At 48.1% G+C, this 18043-nt stretch overlaps 1 protein-coding gene across 1 annotated transcript; it reads left to right on the forward strand.

Annotated features, from left to right (window-relative positions):
* The first annotated feature begins 237 nt into the window (after positions 1 to 237).
* On the forward strand, positions 238 to 16415 carry LOC122394128 (abscisic-aldehyde oxidase-like). Its single transcript, XM_043390755.1, has 25 exons — positions 238 to 450; positions 1471 to 1544; positions 2963 to 3204; positions 6502 to 6620; positions 6901 to 7060; positions 7221 to 7422; positions 7615 to 7992; positions 8256 to 8383; positions 8648 to 8773; positions 9095 to 9262; positions 9665 to 9830; positions 10354 to 10469; positions 10689 to 10811; positions 11088 to 11307; positions 11511 to 11703; positions 11969 to 12152; positions 12391 to 12595; positions 12788 to 12908; positions 13108 to 13216; positions 13556 to 13714; positions 14068 to 14321; positions 14554 to 14800; positions 15069 to 15165; positions 15435 to 15542; positions 15736 to 16415. The coding sequence occupies exons 1-25, from the start codon at positions 368 to 370 to the stop codon at positions 15804 to 15806; spliced, it is 4053 nt and encodes a 1350-aa protein (XP_043246690.1). The 5' UTR covers positions 238 to 367; the 3' UTR covers positions 15807 to 16415.
* Positions 16416 to 18043: the final 1628 nt, after the last annotated feature.

Genomic DNA, 18043 nt, shown 5'->3' on the forward strand with positions numbered 1-18043 from the left:
ACCGGCGAATGGTGAGATACTTTGGTGAGAGGACCGGCTCAGCGCGGTGAGAGATCGGTGGTACGAACCGGCACAGTGGGGAGACAGGCTGGTAAGAGGACTGGCGAATGGTGAGATACTTCGGTGAGAGGACCGGCTCAGCGGTGAGACAGGCCGGTGAGAGGACCGACCGCCGCGGGCTGCGGCGTCAGGTGTGCTGGGGGCGAGTCGGGTGGACGGGGACCTGGCTCCAGTGTCTGTCGAGCGTCCGCGCGGAGCACCGCGCGCGGTCGGAGCGCGGAGACAGCTGGAGACAAACGGAGAACCAGGGGACGAACGGAGAGCACAGGAGACCACCGGAGACCACGGCAGCAGTGAGCGGTCAGCCATGGCGGACTGCTGTCTTCCCGGCAGGAGGAAGGGGTCCGGGAAGGACTTCCCGCCTGGAAAACCTCCCATCGAGACGGTCAGGTGAGCAGTTTTGGATAGCTTACAGCGCCCATGTAGCTATATTTGTTTATGACTGTTAAAAAAGGTGCTAAGAAACACTGGCACCGTCCTTGCAGTTCCCCTGAAGATTTGAAATGAGGTATAGTGACAACACGAGGCTGCAGACAATACAATGCCTTCATTTCGCGTAAACGCGTAAAACACAACAAAGTGTTACAAACAAATGTCGAAATAACATTGTGATTTGTGAACCAACTTATAACAAGTTTGATTAAAAACTGCCTAGCGGAGGAAAGCATCACACAAAATTGTATATGCATTCGCTACATTCCAGTTGCCTACTTGCTATGCTACGTCGTCCCGCATCACTTGATCTCGAATGCTCGCTGCTGACAATTCAATCCTGCAACGTTTTATTTGAATAATTGATTTATTACCTACATCAATAATTTTCATTGCATTTCACAAGTTCTTAACAAAGCAGGGAAACCCACAATTAACTTAATTAACTTTCTGATTTATAATGGAGATGCTGCAAAGTGCTTTAAGTACTGACCGCTCTCGGCTCGACTTAACAAAAGGAAATCAAGGCCATTGGTTTTTCATGTTGCTGCTATTTTCAACTGGTAACAGTGGGTTTTACCTAGCGTACGCGGGGTGACCAAAGCTGGACAAATCAGCTTTATATAACACAGATGTTATAACCGGTAAAGGTTTGGTTTATTATCAGTCATGATGTTATTGACGGCCATGACTGCACGAGTCTGACATTGCATGTAACTCATCTGACATGCATTTCCTCAAACTGCGAGGTAGTAACAATTTTCTGGCTTGCCAATTATGTAATGTTGTTACGGGAAACAACATCTCTAACCTTGAATTTAATTGCTTGCTCGCTAGCCGGGTGTCTACTTTTTGCGCTCTGAGCTCCCGTCTAGCCGCGGACGGTCCCGGGACCCTGTTTATGTTGCTGCACGGAGACGATTTCCTGCAGTTTTACGATGGGTCACAACACGTGACACCTGGCTACTGTCACCACAGGTATGCCAGCGAGGCTTCGATAGAGGAGGACATCGCGGCTGTCACGCTCGCCGTCAACAGCGAACAGCACCAAGGTGAGAAACACATCAACAGCGAGCGAACTCGGCGAGAAAAATACCGACTCAGTGGACAAACTGGGTTTTACCTGCACTGATACGTCAATAGACCCATTCCTCGTCTTGTGGTGTAGGCATTTTTAGGTATTTCACGAAACTATTCGGTGCAAACAAAAGGTGGCCATTAGTCCGAAGAAATCAAGTCCGATAAACAAACAGAATGTCCACAGTTCAATACCAAACATTGTTCGAAAAGTCGCAGACGGTACATACCAAACTGCTCATCTAGTTCGGCCATTTTGAGGTCCAAACAGTTACGCATCCATGCAAAAAAGCGTCGATTTTTATTGGCCATTCTCGATAAAGAACGGTTCTTATAAAGATGTATCTCCAAGACTCCATTCTCCAGTACGAAAACTTCAAGAGTCCTTCGTGGATAGTTGGTAAATTGAAATGCATAATTTCGCTCAGTTTCAGTAAGACTGCACAAAACGTGATAGGTAGCTAAAATGTGCCATGAACCAAGAGCCTTGTAGTTATATGATCACGTCCAATATTGATACCAACCTCGGAGAAGCATTTCCCGCACTTTCTATTGCGACTCGGGAATAATGGCTCCAGCCGCGCGCCTCTCGCGGGCGGCGGACTCGGCGTCTGGGGTCGCGCTGGCCTTGGCGCTAGGGCACAGCTCCCAGTTCGGCCCTGGGCCACCGCCGGAGCCAATTCACCATGAGTCAGCAGGTTTGGGGCCGAGGTTTCACCTGGGGGCGAGGCCCGCCACACGGCATATAAATGATGGCCAGCCAAAGTGATAGTCATGAGAATCTGCCCGATAGTCGGTAGGTAACAGGGTTGACTGCCGGAAATCGCTGGCAGAAATAGGAAAGAAAGAAATAAGAGATAGAAGAAGTGCGAGAAAAAAGATGTAGAAAGTACAGTCCACAGCAGAAGTAATGTGTGGTTTCAGTCATGGGTATGTTCTGCTTCTGAAGCTAAGGAACGATTAGCCAGACTACAATGAAAATTTGAATGTAGCTTATATGTATCATCACCCTTGCAGCTGCAACTTTAGCTATTGACATTTTTTCGATCACTCCGCATTAAACAGTCGCCAGTCAAAGCCAACCGTTGAGATTGGTAAAACCCTACATTACTTTAGCGGTGAGCTGTACATGAATCAGCTGCTTCCCCCGATGACAAATAAAAACAGCATTATTTTATCCATTTTTCTTTGAGATGTGACATACGAACTGTCGCATTTGGTTATGCAACAAACGGGTATCGAATTCCTATTACGTAACTAATCGTTATATTTGTCTTCATGCTGCACAGCCATCGTCACTACATCGCCTCACTCGCATCGGTACAATGATCATCGCTTATCACCCATCAGCCTACCAACGCACCCGTGACCGACCCTTCTGCCCTGACCGCAGTGCTGAGGCGGGACCTGCGCGATGGCGGAGTACCCACGGATGTCACCCCGACCACGACGCTGGCCGACTACCTGCGACAGTACCAACAGCTGCCCGGCACAAAGACCATGTGTCGCGAGGGCATGTGCGGCGCCTGCGTGGTCAACGTGACCTCTGTGAACCCGGCCACGGGTCAGATGGAGAGCCGCGCCGTCAACTCGTGTATGGTGCCGCTCAAGGCCTGCCACGACTGGAAAATCGAGGTGCGAATTAAAACTCAGTACTCACTCACTCGGCAATGCGCTACCATATGAACTCCTGGCCGATCCAACTTTCATCTGCATACCGCATGACCATGCACATAAGTTGGGCCATAGTAAACCAAATTATTACAAATGCATTCAAATATATTCAAAAAGACACACAAAGCTTTCGGTTCATGGAACCTTGATCACTGTGCAAATGAGTATATCGCTGTAACCGTCTAATTATTTACATCATCATCCAACCTGTCATGGATACTCAACATTGGGCCATAGACATTCCGTTCACGGGGCATTCCACGTCAAGTGGGACAAAAAATGACGATTTTGAACCTCACCTCCTCCGATTTTTGCGAAACTTTGTGAGCCTTTCATGTATATGTGAAAAGAGAGGAGACATTTTTTTTGTCAAAATATGACGTCACTTTTCCGAGATATACGTCATCAAACATTGACTTCGGCAAGGCACATTATCATCTTTAAAGCGTCATAACTTTTAAAGTTTTGGACATATCACCACGCGACAAAAATTGAAATGGAGGGAATAGATCAGGCTTTAATTTGAGGATCACAATATGGACGTCATTAACTAATTAGTCAGCATAATTAAAATTCAAAAAATAAATTTTGAATTTCTGAAAAATGGGTACCCTTCGATTTTGCTGATTTTTACATATTTTATTCTCTCATACATTAGCTACTTCATATGCAAATTTCAGAATGGGCCGACGTCTACGTAACTGTCTTTTGGACTTCGAAATGTCTGGCACTCGCGCGTTTCGTTTTAGCAACCAAGGAGAGGCGCTACGCGGAGATGGTTCTTTCTACCTTAATCAAACCAAAGCAAACCTAACCTGACCTGACCTGATCTAATCTAACACGCGTAAATATGTATAGCCCTCACGGCAGTTGCCGGCTGGCCAAATGCTACTTAGTTATGATACGAACACTATAAAACAAAAATGAACGCGTGTTAAAACACTTAGGCTGACCGGCCGCGAGCCAGCGACCTATAGATTACGAGGTGGGTACACTCGGCACACTAACTACTAAGCCACGAAGGTAGCTGGTCATCGCTGAGCTGTAAGCCAGTTTTTTAATGATGCAATTGAGCATTCTCCGGGCAGCGCCTCTCTTTGGTTGCAAAAAGGAAATACGCCTGACTCTCCCAGCGCTAGGGGAGAAAGGCCCGGTTTAGTCAAAAAAGGATATTAAAAAAACGGAATTTGAATTGTAGGTGGGGAACTTTATCGTGTGCCAATTTCATAGCCCTAGGTCAATATCTTCAAGATCAAATGAGGTTAAACGTGATCAAATTTGCTATGGTGACTATTTTGCGTTTATACGCCCATACTCTAAGAGTTAATGGCCGATTTTCCTATTTCTTCCTTTATACGACATTTGTAGTGTTATGAGAATCTCTTGCTAATCTAACCATAAATTTGGCAGTTATTGGCCTGCTAAGAGTAAGATGTCGCCGGCAGAGGCGGGGATCGGCCGACGCGGAAAACGTTTCATTCACAGATTGTGTTTGCACCCTAATAATTCAATTTTTACCGGTTGATTTTCGCATGTATTTGACCATTAGATTGCCTGTACATTTTTAAGCCTTCACACAAAATTTGACACGAATCGATCATAATCAGCGGTAAGAAGCGCGGTGCAAAGATGGAACCGTCCCGCGCCGGCACAGTCTACCATTCAGGCGGCAATGGCCGGCGCCGGCCGCCGCGCCGCTCCGGCAGGATGTATGACTTTACAATGCTATTACTAGAAAAGTTGTGGACCGATTTACCTATTGCTTGCACGGGAGAATCTGCAATTCAATTCTGGACAGATACTGAAAGTTTGACGTTAATATAATAATTATGACGTGAGTTATTGGCGAAAAACAGGTGGGGTTGGCGAGATCCGCCCCTTTCACCGGCCGTGCTACGTTGCACTACTTGTTGCTATATCATCCAAAGTTATTGTTGGCCCACTCTAATTTTCTCAGCACGTGTGCCTTACGTGTAGTGGAAGACAATATCTAAATTTGAACAAAATCGAAGGGTACCCATTTTTCACAAATTATATTTTAAGAAATTAATTCAAAATAAAATAAATTCAGAATTTTCAAAATATGTTAAAACTGCCAAATTTTGCTAGTATAACTCCTGATGTATACGTTCCAGTTTGTTTGAAATTAATAGCTTCAAAAATGTTGAAGCTGTAGATCTTTCAAGATTGCAGTACACGTCCAATTCTGCTAAAAAAGCAGAAGTTTAGCGGCTTGTATCTCTGTAGCCCGAGGGCATATGACAAAATCCTTTCACCCTCAGAGGTTTCACCCAATAGGCAATAAGTATACCAAGTTTGAACAAAATCGCAGAGGTGACCGATTTTGGCTGTCCCGGTTGACATGGAATGCCCCTCACCGAACATACAGTGAGCTTCGAACTTTGAGGTTATGAAAAAGCAAACCTAAGGGCTGTTCACGACGTCGGTTTATGTGGTTTACATAAACTGCCCTCGGGGCACGTTCCCGGCTGTGACGTCACACGGCCTTTACGTTTACGAAACACAAGTGTTTACTTAAACAGTGACAACTAATAAGCAGTTGAGACGATGCTGTAAAAGGTGCAAAGAAAAGAAAATCTGATGGAAATATGTCCCATATCATGACATATTGCAAGAATAAGGACAGTTTTCATCACAAAATACCCACGACGCTAGACGCTGGTTAGCAGAGAACGATGCTCAAAATAGGTCTTAATTTCAATGAAATAATAAAACCTACCATTCCAGTCCTCTGCAATCCGTACAGAGTTATTTTGAAAGTCATTTGCCCATCTACCAGCCCCTGAACTGTCCGAATTCAATTTTCCTAACTCACAACTCTCCTCACGAGTTTGCCGCACATCGCCATCATTGTCACATAAACGCGTTTACGCGCCATGTTGATGCTCTGAGGCATCAACCGCATAAACGGTTTGCGGCGGAGGTCTGACGTCATTGACGAGATGTGACGTCAGGATCAGGTCGACGCTGATTGGTCCTTCAAAAAATAAACATGTTTACGGTTTATTAAACGGGATAAACCGACGTCGTGAACAGCCCTCTAATATAGCTAACGCTTTAGAATGGCAACTCCAAAGCAAGATAAAATGCTTTGCATCGTTTCAAATCAAGGGCCATGATATCGATGGTCAGCTAGACTAATAGGCCTTGAGTTATAGCCAGGCCTTTACATAATTAATGCACTTCCCAGCTCCTAGTCCAACATTTTAATCTGACATTCCGATGGTTTACCCGCAGACGGTGGAGGGCATCGGGAACCGTAAGGACGGCTACCACCCGGTGCAGGCGAGGCTGGCGCAGATGAACGGTACTCAGTGCGGCTACTGCAGCCCGGGAATGGTCATGTCCATGTACAGGTAATGGACCAGTAATTACACTCAGTGCGGCTACTGCAGCCTAGGAATGGTTATGTCCATGTTCAGGCAATAAAACATGGTCAAGCAAGATGCCTCCAAGAAAGACGAAGACGAATTTTATGCAAAGCTTTCCATTGCTATTCTACTCGTATTTGCCGCCAATTTCCATCCGACACTTGTTCGCCAAAATCGAGAGCTAAATGTTATCACTTACCTGTCGCTGAACTACGAGTTGTAAGGTTGCACTTACGTCTAACGCTGTCTGTTTTTGCGCTTTTAGTCTGCTGAAGAACGGTGGGCAGGTTACCGAGGAGCAGGTGGAACAGGCGATGGACGGCAACCTCTGCCGCTGCACCGGCTACAGGCCAATCCTGGACGCCTTCAAAACGTTTAAAGTCGACGCCGACGAAAAAACAAAGAAAATCGTCAGGGATATTGAGGTATGGAATCAAGATGTCGATTGCAGTGCTATGTTTTGCCAAGGATGCGTGTCAATAAAACGTGTCACGCCATTTCTCTTATGCGACGACTTTTCCGAAATACTGGCAACTGGCAACTGGCAACAATCCTCCGATTGTTTGATGTATGTCGTTTTCTCAGGAGGCGAGCGGCTGCCATGGCAACAAGCGTGGCCCGTGCCAGTCGACCGGCTCGGCGTGCGCCGGCTGTCCGCGGGCGTCGATGACGGCGGCCGATGACGACTGGCGTCTGCCAACGTCGCTCCAACAGGCCATCACCGACCTCGAGGCCATGTCCGTCGGCGGCAAGACCATCCGACTGGTGGCCGGAAACACTTCCACGGGTGAGATGAGAACGCCGTTCAGATGACCTTATCGATATGCTCGAGAGATTGAGCTTCATTATCCGTATGACTTGTGCAATGTGCAGCTCCATGTCTTACCAAGAAACTTCATGTTATTTCGCTATAACACCCGTTACCTCGTCTGCCCAGCGCCTGCCTGTCCATGACCATTCCCCCGTTGGCTCCCTGCAGGCGTGCTGGACAAATACGAGGCGCCGTCGGACGGCTACATCTCTCTGCTGAAGATCCCCGAGCTGCGCGTCATCAAGCGGCCCGGCGAGAAGGCTTCCAAGTGGACTCCCCGCTGGCAGCTGCCTGGCGAGACTAAGGGCGCTGTGTTCGGCGCCGCCGTCACCCTCTCGCAGTTCATCAAAGAGCTGGACCACCTCAGCGGAACTCCCGGGTACCGCCACTGCGCTCAGATGGCCAAACATCTCCGGGTGGTGGCCAACACGCCCGTCAGGAACGCCGCCACCTGGGCCGGCAACCTGATGATCAAGTACAAGCATCGGGACTTCCCGTCCGATGTCTTCCTGCTGCTGACTGCGGCCAAGGCCAAACTGAAAATCGGTGAGTTGTTTTGATACCATACAAATGCATATCCAAGATGAAGCACGATAAATACATCATTTTCAGTCATATAAAACTTAGACAAATAATCGTCCTCGTGAGGAGTGCAACGATTTTTATGGGTTTTGTTAAACTCACGGGTAGATAAGCCGAGAGATTCACCTAGACATAATGAGATTGATTGTTGTGAGTAAGCTGTTCAATTAAATAGGAGGTTTCAATTAAATAGGAGATACTGGAGCCAATGCTTCCTCGTATTCCAGTTGAAGGCAAAAATGCAGAGGAGATGTCGGTAGAGATGATGTACAACATCAGCATGAAGAACAAGTTCATCGTGTCCATGACGCTGCCGCCTATCGACGAAAACAAGTACATCTTCAAGACGTACAAGGTAGCTACGTCTTCATTCTATGCATCTACCCACAGTGATTGCAGCTCTTTCCCTTACCTTTGTTGTAAAGCGTCATTGCTATGTTATTTGTTGAAGAACAATTGAATCTTTTTGGCTACAATTTTGAACAACCTTCTTACATTCGTCATCTAACAAAATGTGAGGGATTTGATTGATAATCCTGGGCAATCAAACGCACTTGAGCTCCCGTTTTCCCTAATTTTGTCCTATGCAAGCTAACATCTCTGTCGATTTTGTTTGCAGATCACTCCCCGTGCCATCAGCGCTCACGCCTATGTGAATGCGGCCTTCGTGATTCCGTTCGACACGGCTACGGCCAAAATCACCGAGAAACCCACTATCCTGTTCGGCGGCATCAACGACAGATTCGTGAGTGGACCCATGTAACTGCAATACGTTTTTTAGTACCTGGCTTGGTCACGATATCTAATATCAATGATGATCGACACATTTCATATTAAAAAAATACCCAATCAACCAATGCCTCGCTGTCACTATGATCATGCCTAGCTATAATTGCAAAGTACAAATGCGGCTGTGGGCAAATCTATGTCCCCGTCAGGCGACTGTCCGCTAACATGACATAGCCGCAGTTTGCTTGAAATAGACGAACACTATTCGTGAGAATTGTGCTTCTCAATTAAAAAAAAAACGGAGCAGTCTTCGTAACACCGTCCGCCGACCCGACAGGTGCACGCGACAAACACAGAGCGCTACCTGACAGGCCGCTCACTGATGGCCGAGGCCACTGTGAAGGGAGCACTGACCACCCTCCTGGACGAGGTCGAGCCCCACCCGGACCCGGAGCACGCCGATGTCGCCTACAGGAAACGACTCACAGGCAATCTGCTCTACAAGGTGAGATGTGACACTGAGTCGACTTCCATTTGCTGTTTTGATTAATTTGGATGGCTTTATTGGTTTCTGCAGTCTTCACGCATGAGGCTACGGTAGACAAGTGTTGTAACGTTTAATTTTCGTAAGCTTGCTACAACATGGGCAGCTTAGACATTTTCGTATTCCCCATTATGAAAAGAAAGAGCTTGCATTCAATTTAAAGGAACTGTGTGGCATGACGAGGTTGACCACCACCCAGTCCCTTTATCGGGAAACAAACAGCTGACCTGTCTTAGTTTGATTTCATTTTACATGTCAAAGAAAAGTACAACATTTATTAGAACAGTCTATTTATCTCCAGAAATCTCAAGTGTCGTTCGAAAATACATCGGCTTACACAAATTGCATTGTTTTCTTCCTCAGGCGATCCTGTATACTCTGGGTGACCGTGTGCCGGTCCGCCTGAGGTCAGGAGGTGATGACCTCACCCGCTCCACCATGAAGGGAACCCAGGAGTTCGACACCGACAAGACGCTGTGGCCCGTCAACAAGGCTGTGCCCAAGCTGGAGGCGCAGATCCAGACGTCGGGTGAGATCTATTCATCCATGGAGTTCCTATAATTCCACTGTTGAAATAGTCTGCCTTGATGGGTGGGTGAAGATGACGACTCGCGTAAAAGGAGAAATCCTCCCTGGCTCCGTCATTTAGATAAACATCCCGAAGTTCTCCAGAGTTCTCAAGTCATCGTGACACGCAAGGAAATTGCGTTTCCATCGGTTACGGTCTGTTGACCATGTCTTAGGTGAAGAACGCATAGAGATGAAGAGCGCAAGCAATGTCGAAACGAACAGGATATAACTGCCCAGTTGCAGCGTGGGTTACTGAAAGCCGCAATTTCGTCCAGTTCAAATCAAACTCGAATTAAATTGGTAGCCTGTGCGCTGTCTTCAATCATACATGATCGAACACAACTATGAGTCCAATCATATACAGACCCAATACAGATGTTCAAACCAAAACACGTATCCAATACCCTTGTAACAGCCACCGGTTGACTTCACCTCACTGTCTTCCCCACTCATCTCATTCCGTGTTCCCTGTTCTGTTTTAGGCGAGGCCGAGTATGTGGATGACCAGCCGGCCCTGCCCGGAGAGCTGTACGGACACTACGTGCTCAGCACCATGGCAAACGCCAAAATCGGCAGTGTCGACGCCTCAAAAGCACTGGTAAGCACAAAAACTCTAAAATGTATGATACAATCGAACCAATTTATCTACACATCATAGGCACCGAATTGATGTAATATCAAATAACAGCCGCTCCCTTCCATCATGTTTGCGTCAAATCAACCAACGAGAATGTCGAGAAATCCACAAAACGAATGTCTGGTTAAAATATCAGAAAGTAATAGATTTACATTTTTCACTCATGTCGTTATGTTCCAGGCGATGAAGGGTGTTCGAGGATTCTATACGGCGAAGGACATCGTCGGCAAAAACCAGTTTATTTCTCTCTCAATTCTGATACCGATCTTCAGCATCAACCCGCAGCTGATCACACCACAACAGGTACGTGACGCATGATAAAACCATAGCGAATGTCTTCTACTCTTGGAAAATCGCACTGTGTTCATCCGTGAAGCGCGGATATCTTTAACTGATGCCGACGTACTTTTTCAAAATCTCTTTCAAGCAAAGTCAAGTGCGGGGCAAAGTAGAGGGTTTAAAGTACGTGATAGTTAAGTTCTGAGATAGAGATCATGGGTCAACATTGCACAACCGATCGCATCAGATTCTCTGAGCTATAGTCCTAAAGATTGATCCTAACTCCATGAACTTCCCCAGGTGTTCGCCGAGGACATGGTGCGTTTCGCCGGTCAGCCGATCGGACTGGTGGTGGCCGACACGAAGGCGATCGCCCGCAGGGCGGCAGCACTGGTCAACGTGGAGTACACGCAGGTGGCAGCACCGGTCCTCACCATCCGGGACGCCCTGAAGACGCAGCCAGACGGCAGGAGACAGAGCGCCTACTGCCCGCTGAACGTGGTGACCGGCGATACAGACGGTAAGTTCTACAGCTCCGCACATTTCTGCTGCATAAAATAATGGGAAGTCTGACTGAAGAGTACGCTCACGTGATAACATCAAACGGTGCAGACTGCAGGTGCAGTGATCCCGTCGAGGGTCTGTGTTTCCACACGACTGCCTCAACTGATTTTCTCAGCTACCTGTTCATCATGTTCTCCAACCGTGTCTTTCCTCCTCCAGCGGCGATGGCGTCCGCGCCGCGGCGCGTGAAGGGCGAGTGGGAGATGGGCGGCCAGTACCACTTCACCATGGAGCCACACACGGTGCGCGTCATCCCCTGCGAGGACGGACAGCTCAACATCTACAGCGCCACGCAGGGCATCAAACACGTCGTGGATGTCGTCTCGGACGTCGTCAACATACCGGCGCACAAGTGAGTTCAGAGGAAAATGAGTACATAGCCTGAGACCTTGTCACTTGAAGACCTCAGTGACAAGGTCCTCAAGCTTGGACGTTGTTGACGTTCACTTGCTTTTACTAAAGCTCACTTTCTAAATGGACTTCTGAGGCAAACTATTCAAATTTTCTCAGGAGCCTGCGAAGTCTCAGCCAACTCGTCCTATTATCAACAATCTTCTTCGTGGCTAGGTGTGATTTTCTCGTGTCAACAGCACGTTCTGACCAATCTTACCCGCCAGGATCAACGCCGAGGTTCGTCGTATCGGTGGTGGCTACGGAGGGAAGATCAGTAACCCCATTCCGATCGCAAGTGCCTGCGCCGTGGCGGCTACCAAGCTGAACAAGCCCGTGCGAATGGTGCTCGACATCGAGAATATGATCGAAATGTGCAGCGGACGGTTCCCGTTCATGATCACCTACGAGGTGAGTGAAGCTCCCCTTGGATCTCTGACACGGGCATTGAACATTCTTTTGCATTTAAGATTGTATAATATTGAATTGAACATTTAACATTTAACATTTAACATTGTTAACATTGCATTGTTAAATTAACATTATTCCACGCAATTGTAAAGGATTACACACACCACCAGATGAAGTAAGCTATCGCATGTGTGCATGTCTTACCACACGCGACAATTAATCCTCCTCTTACTTCCAGGCTGGTTTTGACGACACCGGCAAGCTGCTGGCGCTCAAGCTTCACATGATCACCGACAACGGATTCTCCATGTCCACACTGGGCTTCCTGGAGCTCCAGGAGGCACTCAGCGCAGTCAGCGCCATCTACCGCACAGACAACTGGAACGTGACGCCCGGCACGGTCAAAACCAACTTGCCCATCAACACATCCTGCCGCGCACCCGGTGAGCTGGTGTCGATTTCGGTATCGATGTTGACCGTGACGTGAGACCATCAACGTTAGTAAATGTAACCACGATTGTGACTGGTAGCATAAGTTAGGAAGCACACGTTAATATGCATGCACATGCGACGCCCGCACAAAGCATTGCACGGCCACCCTATGACATGACGCAACTTCCATTTGCCGTTTCTAGGCACGATCAACGGTTTCGCGGCGATCGAAACTGTGATGCGTCACATCGCCCACGAGCTCAACATGGACCCGTGGGATGTCAAGAAGGTCAACTTCGCGCTGGGATCCGGAGCAACGCCGCCGTGAGTACCACTGCGGAACCTCTTATCGGATAGTATGCATTTAATTTCAGATAAACGCGCATCATCACAAGGCACTGACTTTCACGTAGACATGCCACCAAGATGTTAACTGAACCAGACACTTGATTTCATTGAGAAATGCCATCTGTGTTACGGCTATCGGCTGCATTCAATCACTGACCATCATATTCATTTTCAGGCCACCACTCACACCCAACGATGAGAAGGTCTTCTCCATGATGATCAAGGAGATGTTCGAAAAGGGAGATATTGACGCGCGCAAGGCCGACATCCGCACCTTCAACAAGGTAAGGACGCGAACAAGTTGAAGCCAGCGGACTTAAAGTCGTGACAAGTGCTTTGAAGGTTAGGTCAGGTGGGTTTGCAAAGCGTCTACTAAAGTGCGACTGCGACTCTCCGTGATGATGTCACTGTATCTGCCTCCCGTCCACAGGCCAACCGCTGGCGGAAGCGCTCGCTGGCGCTGGTGCCCATCTCCTACCACATTAACCTGGCGTTCCGGTATCCGGCGCTGGTCTCCATCTACGACAAGGACGGCAGCGTGGCCGTGTCGCACGGAGGAGTGCGACTAAAGTGCGACTGCGACTCTCCGTGATGATGTCACTGTATCTGCCTCCCGTCCACAGGCCAACCGCTGGCGGAAGCGCTCGCTGGCGCTGGTGCCCATCTCCTACCACATTAACCTGGCGTTCCGGTATCCGGCGCTGGTCTCCATCTACGACAAGGACGGCAGCGTGGCCGTGTCGCACGGAGGAGTCGAGATGGGACAGGGCATCAACACCAAGGTGGGTACAAGGGGCAGGACATCAACATTCAACGCCTCGGTGGTAGTCTCCCACGTCCATTCGCGACGTGTGGATACCGTATACCTCTTGAGCCTTCGTTATCGCCGCCAATCATTGGTAGATAACTTATCCTGAAGTTGTGGGACCAAGGAATGGTGTCAAAAAACGTAGAACCATGTAATATCACAAATAACAAGTAGTAGAAAAGAAATGTCCCAAGTTAAAAATTCAGGACACTCTGCGGCAGCAAGCCGAAATCATTCATCGAACGTGTTCACTACGGTCCAGACGTCTTACTTCACCTGGGTTCATTGAGCACCTACTGAACCATGAGACCCTTTCCACGTCCACAGGTGGCGCAGGTCGTGGCCCACGTGCTCGGCGTACCTCTGGAACAAGTATCCGTGAAACCCAACAACAACCTGGTGAACCCGAACGGCGTGGTGACCGGCGGCAGTCTGGGCAGCGACATGAACTGCATGGCCGCGCGGCTGGCCTGCGAGGTGCTCCGCGAGCGCCTGATGCCCTTCATGGCCGAGGGACGGCCCTGGCTGCAGGTGGTGCAGTATGCCTCCGGCAGCGGCGTCAACCTCAGCGCGCACTCGCTGTAAGTGGACCTCTACCTCTAAAACCTCTGCAACATTTACCATTTCTTACTGCGAGGAGACGCCCCAAATTAATCATAACCCAATATCAAACGATTAAAGAAATGCCGTCTAACAATTAAACAAGGTTTAAAAGCAGAATTCTTCGACTTGTTCCGTGACTTAGAAAAAATAATTCAGGCCAAATGAATAACAGCTCAGCCTTCGGTTCACTGGTTCCTTCCACCCCTGCAGCCAGCCGCCGACGACCAACCGCTACTCGGTCTGGGGTCTGTGTGCGGCCGAGGCCGAGCTGGACGTGCTCACCGGCGAGTACCGCTTCAACCGCGTGGATCTCTACGAGGACGCCGGCAAGGCGCTGTCGCCGCTGGTGGACGTCGGACAGGTGGAGGGCGCCTTCACCATGGGAATGGGCGTGCTGCTGTTCGAACAGCTCCGCACGGACCCCAAGACGGGCAGGAAGGTCACCAACCGCGCCTGGGTGAGACACAGAGGAGAGGAGCGACGGGGTTTCGGTGCTTTCTCATACTATAGACTCACCAGACGCTGGATGAGTGATTGATGTTACAAATGTCCTGAAGTGAGGCACCAGGTTTCAAAAGTCATGAAATAAGCGTTTTTTTTTTTTTTTACCGCAGCCGTAATCTCCTAATTAATCTTGAAAAGTGCCACAGTAAACACAAAGAATGCAAAAGTCCACTTTTCTTCTTGAATGGACTAATAACGTCTCTTCTGTTGTCCCATTTCAGAACTACTACCCACCGACGCACAAGGACATGCCGCGCGACTTCAGGGTGAAGCTGCTGAAGAACAACGTCAACGACGTCGGCATCTTCAACTCCAAAGGTAGGTAACGACGGTTGGAAGGGCTGATCGGATCGCTACATTAAAACGTCCTTACTTTCACAACATAATAATAGCTCGTGACATGCTTCAGAAAAGCTATTTCAAGAATGGGCAACTCCCATATGTCATTTTTCGTTTATAAACAAATCAGTTGAAATGAATTCAAAAACGGAACTGCCCTCATACCACGAGGACAACCATAATTGTCTTCCCAAACAAACTACGCAAACTACCCGATCTGACCTGACCTGACCTGACCTGACCCACAGCCACGGGAGAGCCGGCGTCCTGCATGGCCAATGCCTGTCTGATGGCCCTCCACCAGGCAGTCGCTGAGGCTAGGAAGGCCGCAGGATTGAAGGACTGGATCACCATAAGTAAGCTTAGATTTACAAATAGGCACATTTTTACCGTTTTGTCGAGCTTTCTCTTTTACGATTCGTTAGCTTGAGCACGCATGTGAATCTGTTTTGGTCTTCATTCACTATTTTTCTTAACGTCCCTTCAATATCACGCCATATCAAAAACACTGGCACGATTTGATCTCCTCCACCCGTGTTTCCGTTTCAGACTCGCCCAGCACGGCGGAGTACACTCAGATGGCCTGCGAGACCACGCCCGAGATGCTGGTCATCACATAGACACGGACGCAGCACGGTTCCACAGCGCTGGAGAGTGCAGAGGTCGCGGCATCGAGACCGGCACAATGAGCAGACAAACAGCATGGCAACGAGACAACGGCCAACGAGCTCGTTGTTGTAAAACTGTCTGAGAGAAACGCGGGAGATCTGAATGACAGGCAATCGACAGGATTGTCGTCATACCACCTTGCTGAGTGTGACCAATGGAAAAGTTGCGATTGCACAATAGCTACGATTGCATCAAGTGACGGACGAATATAGATTCAGGGGTCACATATAAATATCCCATTAATGTCCGTCCACCTTAGACGCTTTGGAGTTCAAAGCAACAGTTATAGCGTAGACATATCTCTATCTTCATTGGTGACAGCAGCGGTAGTACCTAGTTTTCACGATTCGTTCACCCTCTCGTAGCATCTAATCGATCTACCTTTCCTCCCGAACGAAATAAAACATTGCAGATCAGTTACAATGTGACATAAAATATCACTTCTTAGAAGACATGCGTTGCCCAACTATAGCGTTATATTGTGTGTATCTTTGGTGAAGGATTCTTAGATATTGAAGAGATATATTTTGTTTCAATAAACAATATATTATATGAAAGTCTATACGTTTTTATATGTAAGCCATAGACAGATGTGCCACCCCATTGTTTTGTTTTGTTGGGTAAGGCCCTTTTGGTCTGACGAGACCATTTCATAGCCGGGAGGATGATAGGAATTAGGGGGAGCATTGGTCTGGGCGGGCGTCGTATTGAGTCACCTGGGCTGAACCCGCCCCAATGGACAGGCCACCCAGCCCACTGGTACTCACTGCACCCGGCTACGGGTGTGCTCCTATGGGAGCTTCCTCTATCGAATAAAGTTTCCCGTGCAGCCCGGAACAGGGTGTGGTGGAGGCGTGGAGGAGCAGGATGTGACTGTTCTGAGGATGGATACGACGGAACGGCGTCACCTCATGAATTTTATTACAAAGGAAAGCACACACTCATTTCCCAGCACTCAGGAGGCGTAGTCCTAATCGCGACTTTCAACTATCAAGCTCTCGTCATATGTTGTGCAGGTAGTTTCAATTCATGCCGATAGATGTCCTAGAGGCGAAGCGCCTGGCGCCGCCCGCATGCTGTGCCGCACGACAGGTAGTTCGTATCCCAGCCGCTAGATGTCGGGGGCTACAACGCCTGGTGGATGCTGTGCCGCACGGCAGGTAGTTCGTATCCTAGCCGCTAGATGTCGGTGGCTTCAACGCCTGGTGGATGCTGTGCCGCACAACAGGTAAACCGCATTCCAGCCGGTGAATGTCATGGGCATGACGCACGGCAAGTGCTTTTCAAAGCTTGTTGTGATATCACTGTGATGAAAAATGACCTTATGCTCATGATACATAACATGATTAAGCTGAATAAAAATAAGACCCAAGAAATCATTGATATATTTCGACTTGAGTCGTCTTCGAATTCCGAAGACGACGCATGTCGAGATATATCAGTGATTTTTTGTTTGGTCTTATTTCAATTTAACCTAATCATATAATATCATGAGCATAAGGCCATTTTTCATCGCAGTAACATTACTGACGATGCCCAAACATACCATTGCTTACATCCAACGAATTGTTATATTTCTGGCATTGTCTTAAAACCAGCAGTCAGCGCAAGATAGAAACCTTCCTCGATATGCTCCTAGATATTATTATACTTATTCTGACATGCTACCCAGACGGCAAACACAAAGGACACACCAATTTTGTATAGGTAGGTAGAATCATAGGCATTGGGAAATGGCATAGCTGGTGGAGAGAATTGTGTCTTTCAGGCTTTATCCCGGCCATCATAATCTGAGCCAACTTTTGAGCGTTTGTCAGTGTTTCTTTCCCTAATTGTTAGCATTTCCATATGGGAGGTATTTTTATGGAAAATGGGACAAACTTTACTGCCGATAAGACGAAACGGCGCGCAAACTTTCCAGCGGGATTTAATTTTGCGCCGAATCGGGCCGCAACTGACGAAAACAACAGCCAAATATCGTCACTATACTTTCTCAATCAGCAGGGTGTTTATCCACCCGTAGCCCAAATGCGCACACTGCACATTGACGTACCGTATGGCTTGCGTGCATTTTAGTTTCCGCTAAGGTATAAAATGGCATAAGGGGCCAAAGTGTTCCTAAATGACAAGGCTAGATGCAGGAAATGCAAGCAGAGCCTCTCACTCACCCCTCTCTTGGGAGTTGCTC

This window comes from Amphibalanus amphitrite, unplaced genomic scaffold (assembly GCF_019059575.1).
Source record: "Amphibalanus amphitrite isolate SeventyFive unplaced genomic scaffold, NRLGWU_Aamphi_draft 000025F_arrow, whole genome shotgun sequence".
In the NCBI taxonomy this organism is placed as follows: domain Eukaryota; kingdom Metazoa; phylum Arthropoda; class Thecostraca; order Balanomorpha; family Balanidae; genus Amphibalanus; species Amphibalanus amphitrite.

What these genes read in the sequence shown, in the direction of transcription:
- LOC122394128 (XM_043390755.1), top strand. Translation starts at nt 368, where the DNA reads ATGGCGGACTGCTGTCTTCCCGGCAGGAGGAAGGGGTCCGGGAAGGAC. An exon ending in CGTTCATGATCACCTACGAG is followed by an intron (nt 12,153 to 12,390) that starts GTGAGTGAAGCT and finishes TCTTACTTCCAG; the next exon opens with GCTGGTTTTGACGACACCGG. An exon ending in ACATCCGCACCTTCAACAAG is followed by an intron (nt 13,217 to 13,555) that starts GTAAGGACGCGA and finishes TCCCGTCCACAG; the next exon opens with GCCAACCGCTGGCGGAAGCG.